This window comes from Strix aluco, chromosome 1 (assembly GCF_031877795.1).
Source record: "Strix aluco isolate bStrAlu1 chromosome 1, bStrAlu1.hap1, whole genome shotgun sequence".
Classification (NCBI taxonomy): domain Eukaryota; kingdom Metazoa; phylum Chordata; class Aves; order Strigiformes; family Strigidae; genus Strix; species Strix aluco.
This window is the reverse complement of record NC_133931.1, coordinates 70,976,413-70,992,328: the sequence shown is the minus strand read 5'-3', so window position 1 is coordinate 70,992,328 and position 15,916 is coordinate 70,976,413. Positions and strand designations below refer to the sequence as shown.

The following is a 15,916-nucleotide window of genomic DNA, read 5'->3' as shown; positions in this document are numbered from 1 at the left end:
CACCACAAAAACAGCTTCAGAAGTCCAAGAGATAAATAATAGAGACTAGCTATTAAGATTATATTCTGTTCATGGTATATTTTGAAGGAAGGAAGTGAAGTATCTTCTTTCCTCTAATAATATGACAATTTTTACAATTTTAGCTTTAGAATAAAGTTGTAATTACTAGTGCGTCATTTTCTTTCATGTTACTTACAATCATCAATTATGATGCTTAATTTTAAGTCCCCATATCATAAAATTCAGCATCTGAATCTCATCTAGAACTATTGCAATGCATTTCTTGTTCTTAAAATAGGGAAATAACTATACAATGCTTTTATTTTGAATGTAATTATATACATAACAGCATATTCAAACAAATACAGGACTTTAATCACTTTATTTAGACACATTTTGTGTTTTCACGGTCAGCTTTGACAGATGGATGAAAGAACATAAGCTGCTCTGCATTCCATTTTCATAATTGTACAGTAAGCCACAGCAGAATAGAAGCTGAAGAAAAGTTTAGTCAGCATTTTCCATTAATTGATAGAACAATACTATTTTGATTTGCTTGTGCTATGCTTATGTACATTAACCCCCTCTGGGAGAGGACTGCAAGTTAAATGTAAGTTACTAGTATGAGCGAATAGCAGGCGGGACAGATGAGCAGTCTTCTTCATTCAAAGTTCTGTCAATCACAGGTCTGTATTTCAAGGTAACCTAAAGTAAAGAGAACAAAGGACTTTAAGACAAACCAACATCTTGTATCTAACAAGACCATCTAGCTAACAGGAATGACTGAATAACACAGGTAACAATGACTTCATTGATGTTAAGCTAGTGGCTCATTATTTTTTTTCTTCCATAGAAAAATGAAGAGTTAGCAACCTACAACAAATGTTTAAGTACCACCAAGTTACCACTGACTGAACCCTTAAAAGCAAAGCCTGACCAGAAGTGGTATCAGAAGACTATTACTTTAAAAAGGCCTTTTGGACAAAAGTAAAGTTTTGGCTAAGATTGCTGGTTCCTAGTTCTTTAAGCTACGGAAGTCTTGGAGATAGAGACCCCAGTGGATCAGTTAGGAGACAGAACTGTGTCACTCTATCTTTCCACCCTCAGCAGCTATTCAGGAAGTGAAGTGTTCTCACTTGTCCTCAAACTAGATTCAAGGAAGCTGGAACAGAGGGAGAAGAAATGAAGATGACTCAGAGAATGGGATATAAAGAACAACACTCAAGATTTTTATAGGGTCAGATTTCAGTTCTATCTTTGAAATACCATAAAGACTTTATTCCAAACACCGACAACAGGTTTTGCCACCATCAGAGGAAAAAAACCTTTTGAACTAGCCTGATACAAGGGAAAAAAACAATTCCAGCTCAAATCAAAGTCACTTCCCAAAGATCAACAGTAACTTTTCCCAGTTATGCCTACTGTTCAACAACGGAATAAATGTTCTTTTTTAATGTTCCTTTTTTTTTTTTTTTTTCCCCCCCTCTAAGTACACTAAACTCTATCAGGTACCTCATGCAGTGACAGCAGATCAGCTGTCTGTTGACAGTGAGGAAGACCTTCAAGCATCAGGGTCAACGTACCTTCCCAGATGGGACATCCACATATGAAAGGGTGTGCTTTCTCCAGTGCTCTTCAAATGGCTTTCGCTGTTGGCCTTGGAGTGGCTTAGAATAGTCAAACTCATCTATCCGTAACTAAGGAGAAAATAAGGTTAGTATAGACCAGAAATTATATCTGCAAATCACTACAACCACATGAGTAGTTGCATTCCAATTATAGCTGTAACACAATGTGTCTCCTAATATTCAGGAAGTTTTATCTTAACACTGCCCATGTCAAATTTTAAATACTGAGGCTTAATGAGGGCTTTAAGGTAATGTTCCTTGCACAGGACAATTATTCTGCTTAAAGTCCTGTTTATGCAGGACCTTATCATTACTATAGTCCTGCTTTAGACCTCTAATCATTCAGATGCACACATGGAACAACACTTCTCTCAAGATTGTTACCCACTGTTGCATGCATTGGTCATTTTATATATGACAAATAAGAATAGATAAAACAGAGCAGATGGGACCCCAAACAAATCCTACACTAATCTTAACTCAAGACTCTGTACTTTGAAGAAATTACAACTTTTAAATAATCCCATCTCTGGACACGTAACAAAAATTCAATCATACATCCAGGTCACAGAAAACATTTATACCTTATAGTCCTCTCTGGCATGAGCACCCCGGGACTCTTTGCGAGCCTCAGCACCATAAATGGTTTGTAGAGCACAAAGCATCAGGTTTTGCAGTTCGAGGGTCTCCACCAAGTCAGTGTTCCACACAATGCCTAGTAAAATATTAAGATACTAAGGAAGATGTTCTACAAACAAGTTATTCCTCAATTTACTTCTGCCTGGTTGCTGATTCCTAGAATCAAACTAGCCAGTGTTCTACCTACTACAGTCACAGTACTCTGCAATACTGAATTACTCACTATTGCCTGCAAGGCTCAGTAACAATTCCTACACCCTAAGAATTGTAATGAATCTTAGAAAAATTCAGTAGTTCTCTCAGGTGTCTGTTACATATGTACTACTGAGACAAAGATTACACCATAGATTCTTGCCTGCTTCATATCATTCCTACAACTCAGTCCCCACGCCTCAGTCTGGATCACAAGATCTGGCCAGATGGTAGCTCTTTAAGCAGATCCCTAGCAGATCCAGACAACAGGGCTTTCCCTTCCTTCCCACCCCCAGAGAGAGGAAAAAAAAAAACCTGCTAGTTATACAAGGTTGTTTTTCATTTATGTATACTCCAAGGTGGACCCAAGTTCACCTACATGAATGGATCTTCATTTTGATCACTACATTCTAAGCTATTGTAACACTCTTCCTGATGCTTGGTGAGAGCTGTCCAAGAACAGTTCTACTTTCAGTGTTTGAATACATGTCCACTAGCAGTAGTTGGAGAGAAATACACAACGTGAGTGGACAAAAGGTACATCACCAGTTGTACTTAACTAACCAAGTTCTCCCTAAGATACACTCCAAGACATGGCAGTATCTGCATGCAAAGCTATCTGCTCAGCTGAAGAATGAAAACTGAGTGTTCAACCTATGAATAGTCTTGCCACCTTTTTGCAAGTCCATGGCCTTCTCAGAAGATACTTACAAAGTTCATCTTAGTATTTGAACAGCTGCACATCATGTTGAGAGAACAGCAGTTAGTACATTATACAGTCAAATCTGATTTCAGTCACTGCTTCTTTGAAAGAGTATGCAACCAGAAAACAACCACCAAGATCAAGTACTTTACTGATTGCCATGTTTAGCAAGTAGGATTCTACAAAATATTTTGAAAGATTCAAAATGGTCAAAGTCTTTAGCCAAAGTTTCAAGAAACACATAAGAAAGTTTACAGAAGGAAAAAAAACAACCAATTTTCCCAGAGAGTACTCTGGCCAAGATGTATTCTTTGCTATCAAATTACCTCTGTCAAATGTCTTTAGATGAGCCAGATCACTATAAATCTGTTTAAGTTTTTCACAGCCTTCTTGGAGTACAGAACCAGTACGAAATACAGCGGCATGGTTTTGCATTGTCTGCAAGACGGTAAAACAAAATCAGTTTCATATGCTGCATCTGCATAATATCTCACATAACTTCATTAGTTCCAACAGAGCTTGATAGAGAGCTCTTTTGACTTCAAACATAACTGCAGCCTGAAGAAAAAACATTCTTCTGTTCACCCCAGAGGAAACCCCACTATTATACAGTGGGTAAACTACCCAAGAGGAGGGAAAAAGAAACTAGCAAACCCAATACAGCCTTTGCTGCACACAGACAATCTTCTTGCACTGCTTTTTACTTCTGCAAAGCAAATCCCGAAGTGTACTTCACAAAGTGACCAAACCCCCTGTTGCTTGCAGCTTCACCCACCTTATAATTGAGAGCTTCACCTGGCTTACCTTCTGCATATTAAGTCGCACTTCTGAAGTTCTTACAGTTCCGTCAGCAAATCTTAATTTGTCAAGATTAGCAACTGACTCTTCACCAGCATTTGGTTTAATGGAGGGAACTGGCTCTCCTAGTAAGAAAATTTCAGTAAGTTTAGTACATGACTCGTTTTGGTTTCTGGCAGTTTCATAGATCAACAACTACTAAGAGTCAGATTTGACTAAAACAGAATCTGTTTTCTTCCTTGGAGGTACAGGTAACTGGTTTTCCTGAACTCCCACCAGTGGTATCCCTACACTAAAAATAGAGATCTCTGTGAAATAAATTAATTGCATTCCTGTGAAAGTTAGTAGGGAATTTACAGGTTTGGCTAAATTCTGCTGTTAACTCCTTAAAAACAGCACTTAGTGCAAATTCTGAACTATGGAATAAGCTTGTGGCTCCTTACCACCTTCTCCTACACTTCCCTTGTCTCCTCACCCCTAACCCTCCCACCCTCTCTTGGGCCTGTTAAGGGAGCAGGGACCAGCCGATAAGCTTGGCAGTTATACGTGATCTCTGCATCTTGCCTCTAATACTGGAACCCATCTGTCCCTGGGTAACAAATCACACACAGCATCTTACCAGCACACTTCATCCCTCATGTAGCTGTGCATTCAGACTAATAAAAGCCTTCCTGCAACTTCAAAGGAGTCACAGAAAGACTGATCCAAATAAATGTCTGCACAAAGCCAGAGCCAATAGGCATTGCTAGATCCAAGTTGATTCCTTCAGGAACCATTACTCTGTGCACTTTGTGCAGAGTCAGACTGAAAAAACAATCAATCTTATTAATTTGGATATTAAGCAAACAGATGACTACTTCTGGACTTGAGCTGTTCTGGCAATATAAGTGCCTCTTACAGTATTTTGTTAGGTTTTTTTTCAGCTCAGTAACTGCTGCTGAACCAGATTATTTTAAAATAACATGCAGCAGTAATAACACATAATAGATGAGATGGTATGATTTTTGGTATCTTTCTCATTATCTGCACATGCAGTCTACCTTATAAATCAACAAGGTGGCAGCAAATTCCACTTTTTATTAAAGTGCCAAGTGTAAGACAGAGTACATTTTGATGTAGAAGATGCAGTGCAGGATGTAGAGAAGTCAGTCTTCAATATTGTTTTGCTACTTTGTGAAAAATCTTAACTGTTTTTGCTAACAGCATTAACCCAGTTCTAGTTTTAACAAGATAACTCACAAAACAAATGTTAGTGACAAGCATTTGCATTGCAAAGAACATGCCTATAAAGAGCATAAACACTGATTTCTGCCTTTTCTAACAAATAAGAATCTATGTCTAGCATTCTGAATTTGGATTAGGTAGCAACAACTCTTTGTTGGGCAGAAACGTAATCATAAAAGCAGATGTCTCTAAAAAAGTGAGAAACTGTGAGACTTACCAGGCTTGCACGTCTCTGCAATAGTAAGGGCACAAGCACGACCAAAGACCACCAAATCCAGAAGTGAGTTTGCTCCAAGTCGATTTGCACCATGGACGGATGCAGAAGCTGCTTCCCCACAAGCATATAAACCAGGGACCACTTTATCCTCACCATTCACATGTGTGATCACCTGTCATTTCAGACAGTCAATTAACACTCGTTTCTTAAATAGTTTAACAGTGCAAACCTCCTTATTTGCAAAGGCCATGTTCATGTTAGGATGAAACACAGCAATCTCAAGTTTTCTCCAACTCTAAAACCATAAATACCTTAGTTCTAAAGGGTAAGTAGTCATACTATGTAAATACAGATGGCACTAAAACCTAAGATTTCTTTATTATGCTTATGAAACAGAGCCATGTAGTTTTCATCACAATTCTGCAGCAAGTCAGAAAAGCACAGGAAGATCTGATCTGCACACACTTCTAAGGCAAAAATTTTTACATTAAAAAATTAACAAGTACAATACACTGAAATAGAAAAATTCAGCTGACACCATCACATTGACTTCTAACCAGTATGAGTTGAAGGAATCTGCTTTACTGCAGAGATTACATGAGGTACAGAGAATTAATATACATTAACTTCAGTTACAGATTGTAATAGAGCCCTACTTTGATCCCTGTTCAACTTTATATTACCATCAACTTGATAAACAAGAGAATTGTTGTCAGATATGACAGTAATGTCATTTTAGATGTTTTTTGGAACTCCCATCTCCAGATGGGCTGGAACATGGCTCTCAAGTTATTTATAAAAACAAACCAGATTGTGCGTTTTAAGTACTCTGACATCATAGTATTATTACTAAGCTAATGTTATTCAGCATCCTTACATTTATGAAAGACATTGTTAATGCTTTTCTATTTGGAAAATCATTTCCTACTATCATGCTGGGAAAAAAAAAATCCTAAGAGTGATGTACATTACTTACCTGTCCTTTGTAGTTAGTAGGAATACCTCCCATATTATAATGCACAGTAGGCAGAACAGGAATAGGCTCTTTAGTGACATCAACTCCAGCAAATATCATAGCTGTTTCTGAAATCCCTGGGAGACGGGTTGCTAGCTGCTGTGGTGGTAAGTGGTGCAACTGCAAGTACACGTGGTCTTTTTCAGGACCACAACCCCTACCAAAAAAACCCCGCAAAACCTAAGTCAACATTGGAACAGAACACATAACAGGAATTCTGCAAACACCAGTAATATTTCTAATCCAATTTGTTTCATTTGTGAAAAATTAACTTTTAATTTTTTTCAAAGGTTATCTGACAAAAATGAGTATCTAGCATATTTGAGAAGACTGTTGAACCTGACAGAATTTGTGTAGTTTTCACCTCCCAGAATAATTCACAGTATTTAAGACTTTAAACCACTGTATCACTGCAGAAATATGTAAGAATTGAAGATAATTAATCAAGAAAACAGACTACCAAATTATTTCCATTGTTTCCAGTAAAAGCATATACATTACACTTGTTTGAGCAACTGTGTCTAGATGCACCAAATTCAAACAGGATACTCCTAACATCTTGTGTTCAATTTTAGTATCATTAAGAATTAACAAGCAAAATTTTAGCCCTACATGCAGTGTTCAGCCAACAATTATTAAAGCTCACTCTCATGAATTACCAGGTGTTTATCAAGAAAATTATTGTACCACATATAGTCTAGCAAGATTAAATATTCATTCCACAGCTTCATCAGAATATTTAACTAACCTTCCTTCACGAATTTCTATGGTCATAGAACGTGATACTACATCTCTGGAAGCCAGATCCTTAGCAACAGGTGCGTATCTCTCCATGAATCTTTCACCTTGACTGTTTATTAGAATACCTCCCTCTCCACGACATCCTTCCGTTATAAGGCAGCCAGCCCCATAGATACCTGTCAAGAAAGAAAATAACCATCAAATAAGATATTCTCTCGACAGCTTCATAATCAGGATGACCAGAACTGAATAAACAAGGTTGTCTTAAAATAATGCAAACAAGTCACAGGGGGACTATTTTATTCCACCCTAATCATACCACTAGTAACTGTCCCCCAAGACTGCTCAGAAACAAGCACTGTTAAGCCTTTCAGATGCTCTCCCTCAAAGGTGAGCAAGTTGAATTGGAACACTCACGGTATATAAAATATTAGAACTAGAAGAGATCTGCACCCAGCAATATGTAAGGAGACTTTTACAAGGATTTTGTAGACCTTCAGCAATTACTTTGTTCGAGATTTTTAAGTAAACCAGAAGCTGATTATCTCAAGGCCAGTTTGTTCATCTTTGTTCCCTCTTCTCCCGTGCTAAGGCAGTACAGGATGGCTTCAAATTCTGTGGAATGTGAAAGCCTACTCAGTAAGTCATTGTCTTCTTTAGAGAAGGAAGGCCTACCTGTTAGCCTTCAGCACTGGTCATCATATAAAACAAAAATGCTCATCAACTCATGCACTTGATAATTATGTTAAAAGCTATGGAACTATCAGACAAGCAATGAAGCTTCTTTGACTAGAAAAGCCTTATCTAAGTCAAGTGAACATTGGCTCTCTATGATATAACAAGGGTAACATTGTAAAATTAAGTGAACAATTAAAAACATTCACCACTTACCACAAGTTAAAATTAAACATTAGTTACAAAAATGAAAAACGTCTTTTTAGTTTGTGACTATTGTCCACAGTTTAGATACTGATCCTGTGCTATAAAACCAGAGTCCTAAATAAATACCTTTATTTCAACTGCCCTACTTCCACAAAAGATTCTAGTATAATTCACTAACATTTGCATCTATCCCATTGCTCCTGTATCTAATATCAAACTCTTTCATATTTTAAAGGCAAAAGGAAATGTAAGTTTAAGAGGTGAAGTGGTTTCACCTTGGAATTCATAAAACCTGTAAGTATTGTAAAGACAGCACCTCAAAATACTTAACACTGGTCTTTAAATTAGAAGAGCTGAGATCTTTCTTATACTGTAAGTCTTGCTCTCAGATTTATATTCAATAGCAGTTGCAGACAAGTCTGAACACCCGTCACAAGCAACTAATGAAGTGCTGCAGAAAAATGCAAACTGACTTGAGCACATTTTAAAAACAAACAAAAAAAGCTGTTCAACTCATTAAAATTAACGTTGTAAGCATTATTTCATATTCTGTACCTGTAGGGTGAAACTGCACAAATTCTAAGTCCTGGCAAGGAAGACCGGCTCGTGTGACCATAGCAGTGCCATCACCCGTACTAGTATGAGCAGATGTACAACTGAAGTAAGTGCGGCCATACCCCCTACAGGACATAAAAGTTAACAGAATTAGCACTCAAAAAAAACCAACAAAATCACTCAGCTATGCTCTTTGCACAATAGTGAAAATAGAGCAGAGGGTTAATAAGCAAGATGCGTAAGTTTTCTCTGCAATAAGTTCAAACAAAAGAAAACAATTTGTATTGCCCTGTTATGCTCAACCATATTTGAAAAACAGCTGATGACAGAAAGTCCAAGAAAAAGAATGATTCCGAAGCAAGATAGTTAGATTAGTATCAGAAGCCTTTTTTGCCAGAAAAAAAGTTACTTCAGAAAGTTCTCTCAATCCAATACCATTAGACTTCATTTAAACCATTACTAGCACTTTTATCAAAACCAGCACATAACAATGGTTTATATCCTCAATATTACCCTGATTTTATATTCTTAGATTTCAAAACTTAATTGTCTAAAATTAGGTATTGAAAGTATGCAAGTATGAAGATAGTCTTGGCTTTAATAAAGTCAAATTATGTAGGCAACCAAACTAAATAGGTTTGACAGATATGTTTATAAATATTTTGCATACTGCAACAGATAAGAGACAGCCATAAGCAGCAAAAGTCTTATGCATGTAGTATTCTAACAAACATATACCAACTTTGCAACCAACTAATGCTGTTAGTCATCATCTGATAATTTCATCCTACAACAATGAGACTTACAATTCATCTTAATGTAATAGATTCTCCAGAATTTTGAAGAAAAACCCGTTTCCTACAGGAAACTCAGAACCGTACAGATACACACACATTGGTAGCACTGTAACAATGTCAGCTTTAAACCGCACGTTTTAAAAATCTTGGATTTGGACTACACATACCACTCTTACACATTACAACTTTATGTCATTGTTCTAGAATTCAGAGTTAGACCTCGTACTAAATTTATACTTGGTCACAAAATTAGTATGTGCCTTCTTTCAGAGGGAAACACTGAATTTGGCTATATTGCTTTTGATCAGGGCAGGGCGAGGCAGGGGGAGATGAACATATAAATTACATTTTTCAAGTCAACATGTTATCTCCACACTGGGGATTCAAATGCACGTATAAACACAAAGACTTCCAACTATTAGCACAGTCAAGTTTCTGTCCTTCATCATAAGCATTACATTACCCAGTGGCAATGACAGTGTTCTTTGCTCTAAAACGATGTATAGTGCCATCCTCTATGCAAAGGGCAATAACACCACGACATTCTCCATTTTCCATAAGTAGGTCCAAGGCAAAATATTCAACAAAGTAGCTTGTATCATATCTTAGAGACTGGAGGAAAATAAAACAAGGAGCTTTAAGAAAAATGCAGAAACCAAAGTAACTTCTCTTCAAAACTGTCAATGTGTATGGGCTGTATCAGGATAAAAACCACCCCCACCAACTCTAAGGGAAGCCAGTTTCCTCACAAATCTTTATAAAAATTTGCTAACAAATCTATTCTAGCTTAGAGACACAAGCAGTTACCAAACCACTTAATTCTGAGAAGTCATAGCTAGTCAGCAAGACTTGTTATTTCCCCTCTACATTTGGCAACACTTTAGTCATCCGCAGTGCTTGATACATGTACAAGCACGTTTTACTTAACCTCTCGCAGAGAAGTGGAATAGATCGCTGGGAGCCCAGTTTACCAGCACAAGCAGCAGACACTCAGTCAAATATTCTTTCATGCCCTCAAGGATCAAACTAGTGTTTGGCAGTGCTGAGCATTTGTATTGCAGCAGCATATATACTGTGAACCTCGAGGACAGCAATTAGCTAGCTACTAAGTAAATAAAAAAAAAACATTAGCTACTAGCTACTTAATGTCAGATTTCAAGTAGCTTACTACCATTTTAAAATTACCAAATCTTTCTTCAGTTATGGTTTGTAGAATTGGTAAGAACAGACGCTGGAACACCAGCCACTTACTTGCCATAGAACAAGCTCAGAAATGCACACAGTAGGCCTTCATGATGATCTTTCAATTTATTCTATTTCTGCATACTCCTGACAAAAAGTAAGCATCACCTAGTCTACATCCTTCCATGTTGCCTTTGGAAAGAAGGAAGTCAATCCAGAATGGTTGTTATCAGTCATTCCCCTAGATTCCTCATTTATATGTAAACAGCTACACATTGCTTGTTTGTCTGTTTTTGTTGGGATTGTTTGCTTTTTCAAACTCCAGGGTAGAAAAGAAAAAAAAAAAATCATTAATTCAAAATACAAAAACCCAGACCAAGTTTATTTCACAACTGCTTACCCTGCCATACAGAGTATGTAACAGTGAGTGTCCTGTCCTGTCTGCAACACAACAGCATCTGTGAGCCTGTCCTCCTTTTCCAAACTGAAGACTCTGTCCACCAAATGCACGCTGATAGATTTTTCCTTCTTCAGTCCTGCTGAACGGCATCCCATAATTTTCCAGCTGTTGAACCCAAATACAAGTATCAGAAACTCTTATGTATAACAATCCAACAAGTTATTTTACTATGTTCCCAGTAAGGAGATCTCTTTGGAAGCTACTGTGTTACACATACTTAGAGCTGACATCAATTCCAGTGAGTCTTACCTCTATCACAGCAGCTGGGGCTTGCTCGGTCATGTAGTGTATGGCATCCTGGTCACCCAGCCAATCAGACCCTTTCACTGTGTCATAGAAATGCCACCTCCAGTTATCGTCCTCCATGTTCCCCAGAGCAGCATTGATCCCTCCCTGAAAATGAAAATCCGTTTTCCCAGAATTATATTATTGAAGTACAGTTTTAGTAGGTTTTCCTCATTTCTGTTAAAAAAAGAAAAAAATCACATACCATTTATGCCTCTGGGTACAAGAAATATAGTAGTCAGATTTAATGTGGCTGTGAAAAACCTGTGCAATTACTCAGTTTCACAGTGGCTCTTACCTTGTTCTGTTTTGTGTAACACAATGAATTGCAAAGTTACATTGAATGCAGTGAAAAAGCACTGAATAGAATCTAAACATATATTGCCCTCCAAAATAGTTTCAACTAAATATGAAATATTTATAAAAGGAAGCATGGCCTTGAAAAGTGATGTTCATGTACACATCCAGATCAGCTTTCTGACAGCAGGCATTCTCTTAAACATTTGTTCTACTTCATTTCTCACCTGTGCAGCAACAGTATGAGATCTAGTGGGAAACAGCTTTGTAACACATGCTGTATTAAATCCAGCCTCTGACAAACCAAATGCAGCCCGCAGACCTGCTCCTCCTGCACCCACAACAACTGCATCGAATTCATGGTCCACTACTGGATACTGTGTAGAAATCTGGAAAAATAAATCAGTTTATGGTCACAAATATTTCAAGCTAGGTCAAACTTAAATTTCATGGGGACACAAGCAGTAGATGTTTAATGTTCTTAATAGACTCTTGCAGCAAATGCTACATCTGTTACATACTCTCATGGATGTAAACTATCATTTAAAAGAAGCAATGCATTTCAGCAACTCAATCTCACTACGTACTTGAACACAACACCCCACTGAAAGCCAAGTACCTGGTTGCTTCATGTCCCTCAAGCATTATGGTGAGGGTGGTGAGACACTGGATCAGGCTGCCCCCTCCCTGGAAGTGTTCCAGGCCAGGTTGGACGGGGCTTTCAGCAACCTGATCTAGTGGAAGGTGTCCCTGCCCATGGCAGTGGGGTTGGAACTAGATGATCTTTAAGGACCCTTCCAACCCAAACCAGCCTATGATTATCTAACCCTGTTACTTAAGATATAAAGAAGTACAAACATACCGAATCAGAAACCTTCGTAGAAGCATTTTTCTTTCCATAGACTGTGAAGTGTAAGTTGCGTGCAAGAGTCTGGCATGCCGCTGGCCACTATGGAAAGAAGTCAAGAACACTATTATAGAACAAACGTTTCCACAAAGAAGACTTTCAGCATCCTCAGCTACCCTACATTTATAACAAACTCCTACTTACCACTGATACCACATATGCAAGAATACTGTATCAATGTATTTATAGCTACATGCAATGAAGTTCTGCCTTTCCTATATTCATACCCAGAAAAAAATTTAAAAAAAAGTTTTGACTGGGTGAGATAACACCCTGCAAGTAACAGGGCGTCACAGACTATCTGTTATTTACATCACTAAAACTAACCAGTATCTCAGACCTATCTGATTCTGCACTGATAAAAGAATATGTTTGCAATTAATGCTGTAGTATTCTTACATTTTTTTTTTTCATAAGTAAACAAAGATGGAGACAGCTTCATGGGAACCACAAGAATTAAGGGAAAAAATACCTCTCATGTCAAGCAATCCTCAGAATTTGAATTATTTCAGGTGGTCAAGAGTAATGAAGATAAAAAAGTAAGTGGTAGGAAAAGCTGTTCCAGTTCACCATTATTTCAAAAGTCAGAGATATTTCTCTTCTTCTCGTTCTCTATTAATTGGAGGCCAATTTAGAATCATTTATTAATACCTAAATGAAGCAAAAGGGCAGTTTTCTCTCCTCTCCCCTGAGATGTTCAAAACCAAAACAAAAAATCCCACCACACAAACCTACCCAGTATCCAGTCTTTGCTTTAATGGGTTAAAACAATCAGAATTTTAGTCTCTACAGTAGAAATACCCTATTTCTTGGAACCTGGTTTTCCTTACTTACACTGTTCAGAAAAACACACATAACTGAGCATGTATGATTGATGAGAACAGCATCACAAAGCCATACCAGCAACCTGTGCAACAACATCAGCACTTCCCTATTAGATATATATGCTAAAATGCACTAGAGTGGTATTTGTCTTTTCCAGCAAATGTTACATTCACAATTCAATCACCCTATAGCATGCTAACAGGCAGGTCTTCCCTCCCCATCACTTCCAAATGCTCATCTCTTCCCCCATCCCTGAGCTACAGTACACTTTCCTCAACCCAGTTTAATCATTTCCCATACTAGCTTCCTCAAGTTATCTTCTCGCATAACAGTGAACCTAATGCGTCATCATATATGCTAACACACTTCTGATTTTTGCAGCCATCTTTAAATAAGATCAGTCTCAACACCTATTCATAAGGAGTTCTACTAGTACCCTCCCCTCCAGGCAGTTACTCCCCCTTCCACTCTGCTGCGTTATCATGGTTCGGTGCAATTCTATGCCCATCTTAATTCTTGTATTAAACATCTTCATTAGTATTTCACACACAGAATCAGATCAACTAGTTCACCAACAGCCAGATGAAATCTATGTATCAGATGTAATTTGTCTGCAAAACAGCTTTCCCAATAACCACAGCTCAAGCTAAAATGGGGTGTCCTCTCTGTAGCAAAACTGCTTTCACAGGCCTCAGTGCAACTGAAGTTAGACTAGAACTCCAATTGATATGGCAGGCTACACTGAACACTTTAAATGTCACAGCCGTGCATTCTCTAGCATATACTACTACTGCTTGTTTCCAAAATGTTGTTCCAGCAACAGTACAGCTCTTTTTACTGCAATAAGTTATTTCTCATAGGTGAGCAACAATACATTTGGTTATTGCATAAAGCAATTAAAAGTAAATCTTTACTATATGTAAAGACAGCACACAGGTTTGTACATGCTTACTATTGCTTGAAGTGCAAATGACTGAGGGGAAAAAACAACACCAAAACACACCCCCAAGAGCTATAAACTGTGGTTATGCCCTAAGGCCCCAAAAGAAACTGACCCATTTTTTTTCTCCCTTCAAACAGCCTGCTGCAATCTCAGTCAGAATTCTGTCACAATGCCTTGCAACTAATTTCCTTTTAAAAAACTTATTTTCTGAAGTGGCTATAAGCAGTGATCAAATACATTTTGCATCAGAGGACTCTGGAAATATAAGCTTTTCACATCTAAGCTTTGCAAAATAGATTTCAGAACTGCTACTGCCATCCACAAACGCTTTTTCATTAGAGCAATACATAAGAATTTCTGCTGCCACTAAGTTTTGTTCAGAATGAGTCTGAACAAAAGACCACAAAGCAGAAAAAGACATTACCATAAATTTGAAGGAAACACTGATAACACTAATCCTGAAATGTTATGCTATCACAAACATCATAGCCCTTATGAAATTAAAGGTCCAATCAGGGCCAGTTCACTGCCATCTAATAATGACAACATAATGACACTCTTTAAGCCCTTCTCCCTCCCAGTAGGTTGTCTTTTCTGCACTTGCTTTATAGGACGGGGACAACAACAGCTGCATTTACAGAGTCCTTTCCCCACACATTCATCTTCTGTAATTCCAAGCTCATTATGGACACACAGGATGAGAACAGCAGAAGACTTCCACTACCACAGAGAAAGACAAACCTTCACCAAGGACTACTTACAGATCAGCTAAAACAAAACTGTCAAACGTTTAAGAAGCACATCCTGGAAACAACTGCTAGCCAGATTTAAGCAACATGCAGATACACACTAGGCTTCCCACACAGGTCCAGAAGAAGCCAGCAGTAAACCTTCTACCCAGGTGCTGGGACTGGGAGGTGCTGCACCTGCCCGGCTCTTCCAGAGCCTCTCCCCTGCACAGCCCGTACCCGCAGCCTCTGGCCTTCAGGGAGCCTCCTCGCAGCCTAAGGCTACGGCTCTCGCCTCCCAAACAGGAGGTGCGGCCTGGCCATGCCCACAACCAGTTACCTCCCAGTAACCCGCCCCAGGAGCCAAGCAGCAAGGACGGCCACCTTCCGAAAAAAGAATCGGAGGGACTGAGCCTGCCGAGGGGGAGCTCGGCCCCGCAGGGCCCCGGCTGCCCCGCTCCCGCAGCCCAGCCGCAGCTCCCCGCCCCGGGGCGGGTGCTCCCCCGGCAAGGTCACGGGGGAGACAGGGGCTACGGGCCGCCGCCGGTCGGCGTGCACCAGGCGGTGGGGAAGAACGGTCCAGGACGGGGCCAGGCGTGCTGCCACGCCGCGGCTGAGGGGAGGGGCAGGAGGCGCGGGGTCCCCAGGCCCAGCTGACCCATCTCCCTCCTAAAGGGGCTTCTCCAGGCCAGGCCCGCAGCCTAACCTTCTCCCCTCCCCCGGGACGCTGGCGGGAAGGCAGGGCAGGACAGGCCGAGGACAGGCACTCACCGCCCGCGCCGCCGGCCGCAGCCAGCGCTTCGCCAAGCTCCGCGAAGCCGCTACGGTCGCCGCCATTTCACACGGACCCGGAGTCGCGAACAAGGGCGCACGCGCGAGGGGGGCCGCTAACGGCACC

At 39.5% G+C, this 15,916-nt stretch overlaps 1 protein-coding gene across 1 annotated transcript; it reads right to left on the bottom strand.

Annotated features, from left to right (window-relative positions):
• Positions 1-363: 363 nt before the first annotated feature.
• Positions 364-15,899, bottom strand: SDHA (succinate dehydrogenase complex flavoprotein subunit A). The gene is made up of 15 exons (XM_074824521.1): positions 15,790-15,899; positions 12,478-12,564; positions 11,843-12,004; positions 11,283-11,426; positions 10,974-11,138; positions 9,855-10,003; positions 8,595-8,719; positions 7,165-7,333; positions 6,378-6,573; positions 5,402-5,573; positions 3,967-4,085; positions 3,489-3,600; positions 2,213-2,343; positions 1,584-1,697; positions 364-705 (listed from the first exon to the last, which is right to left on the bottom strand). Exons 1-15 carry the CDS (start codon positions 15,853-15,855, stop codon positions 619-621), a joined length of 1,998 nt encoding a protein of 665 aa, XP_074680622.1. The 5' UTR covers positions 15,856-15,899; the 3' UTR covers positions 364-618.
• Positions 15,900-15,916: the final 17 nt, after the last annotated feature.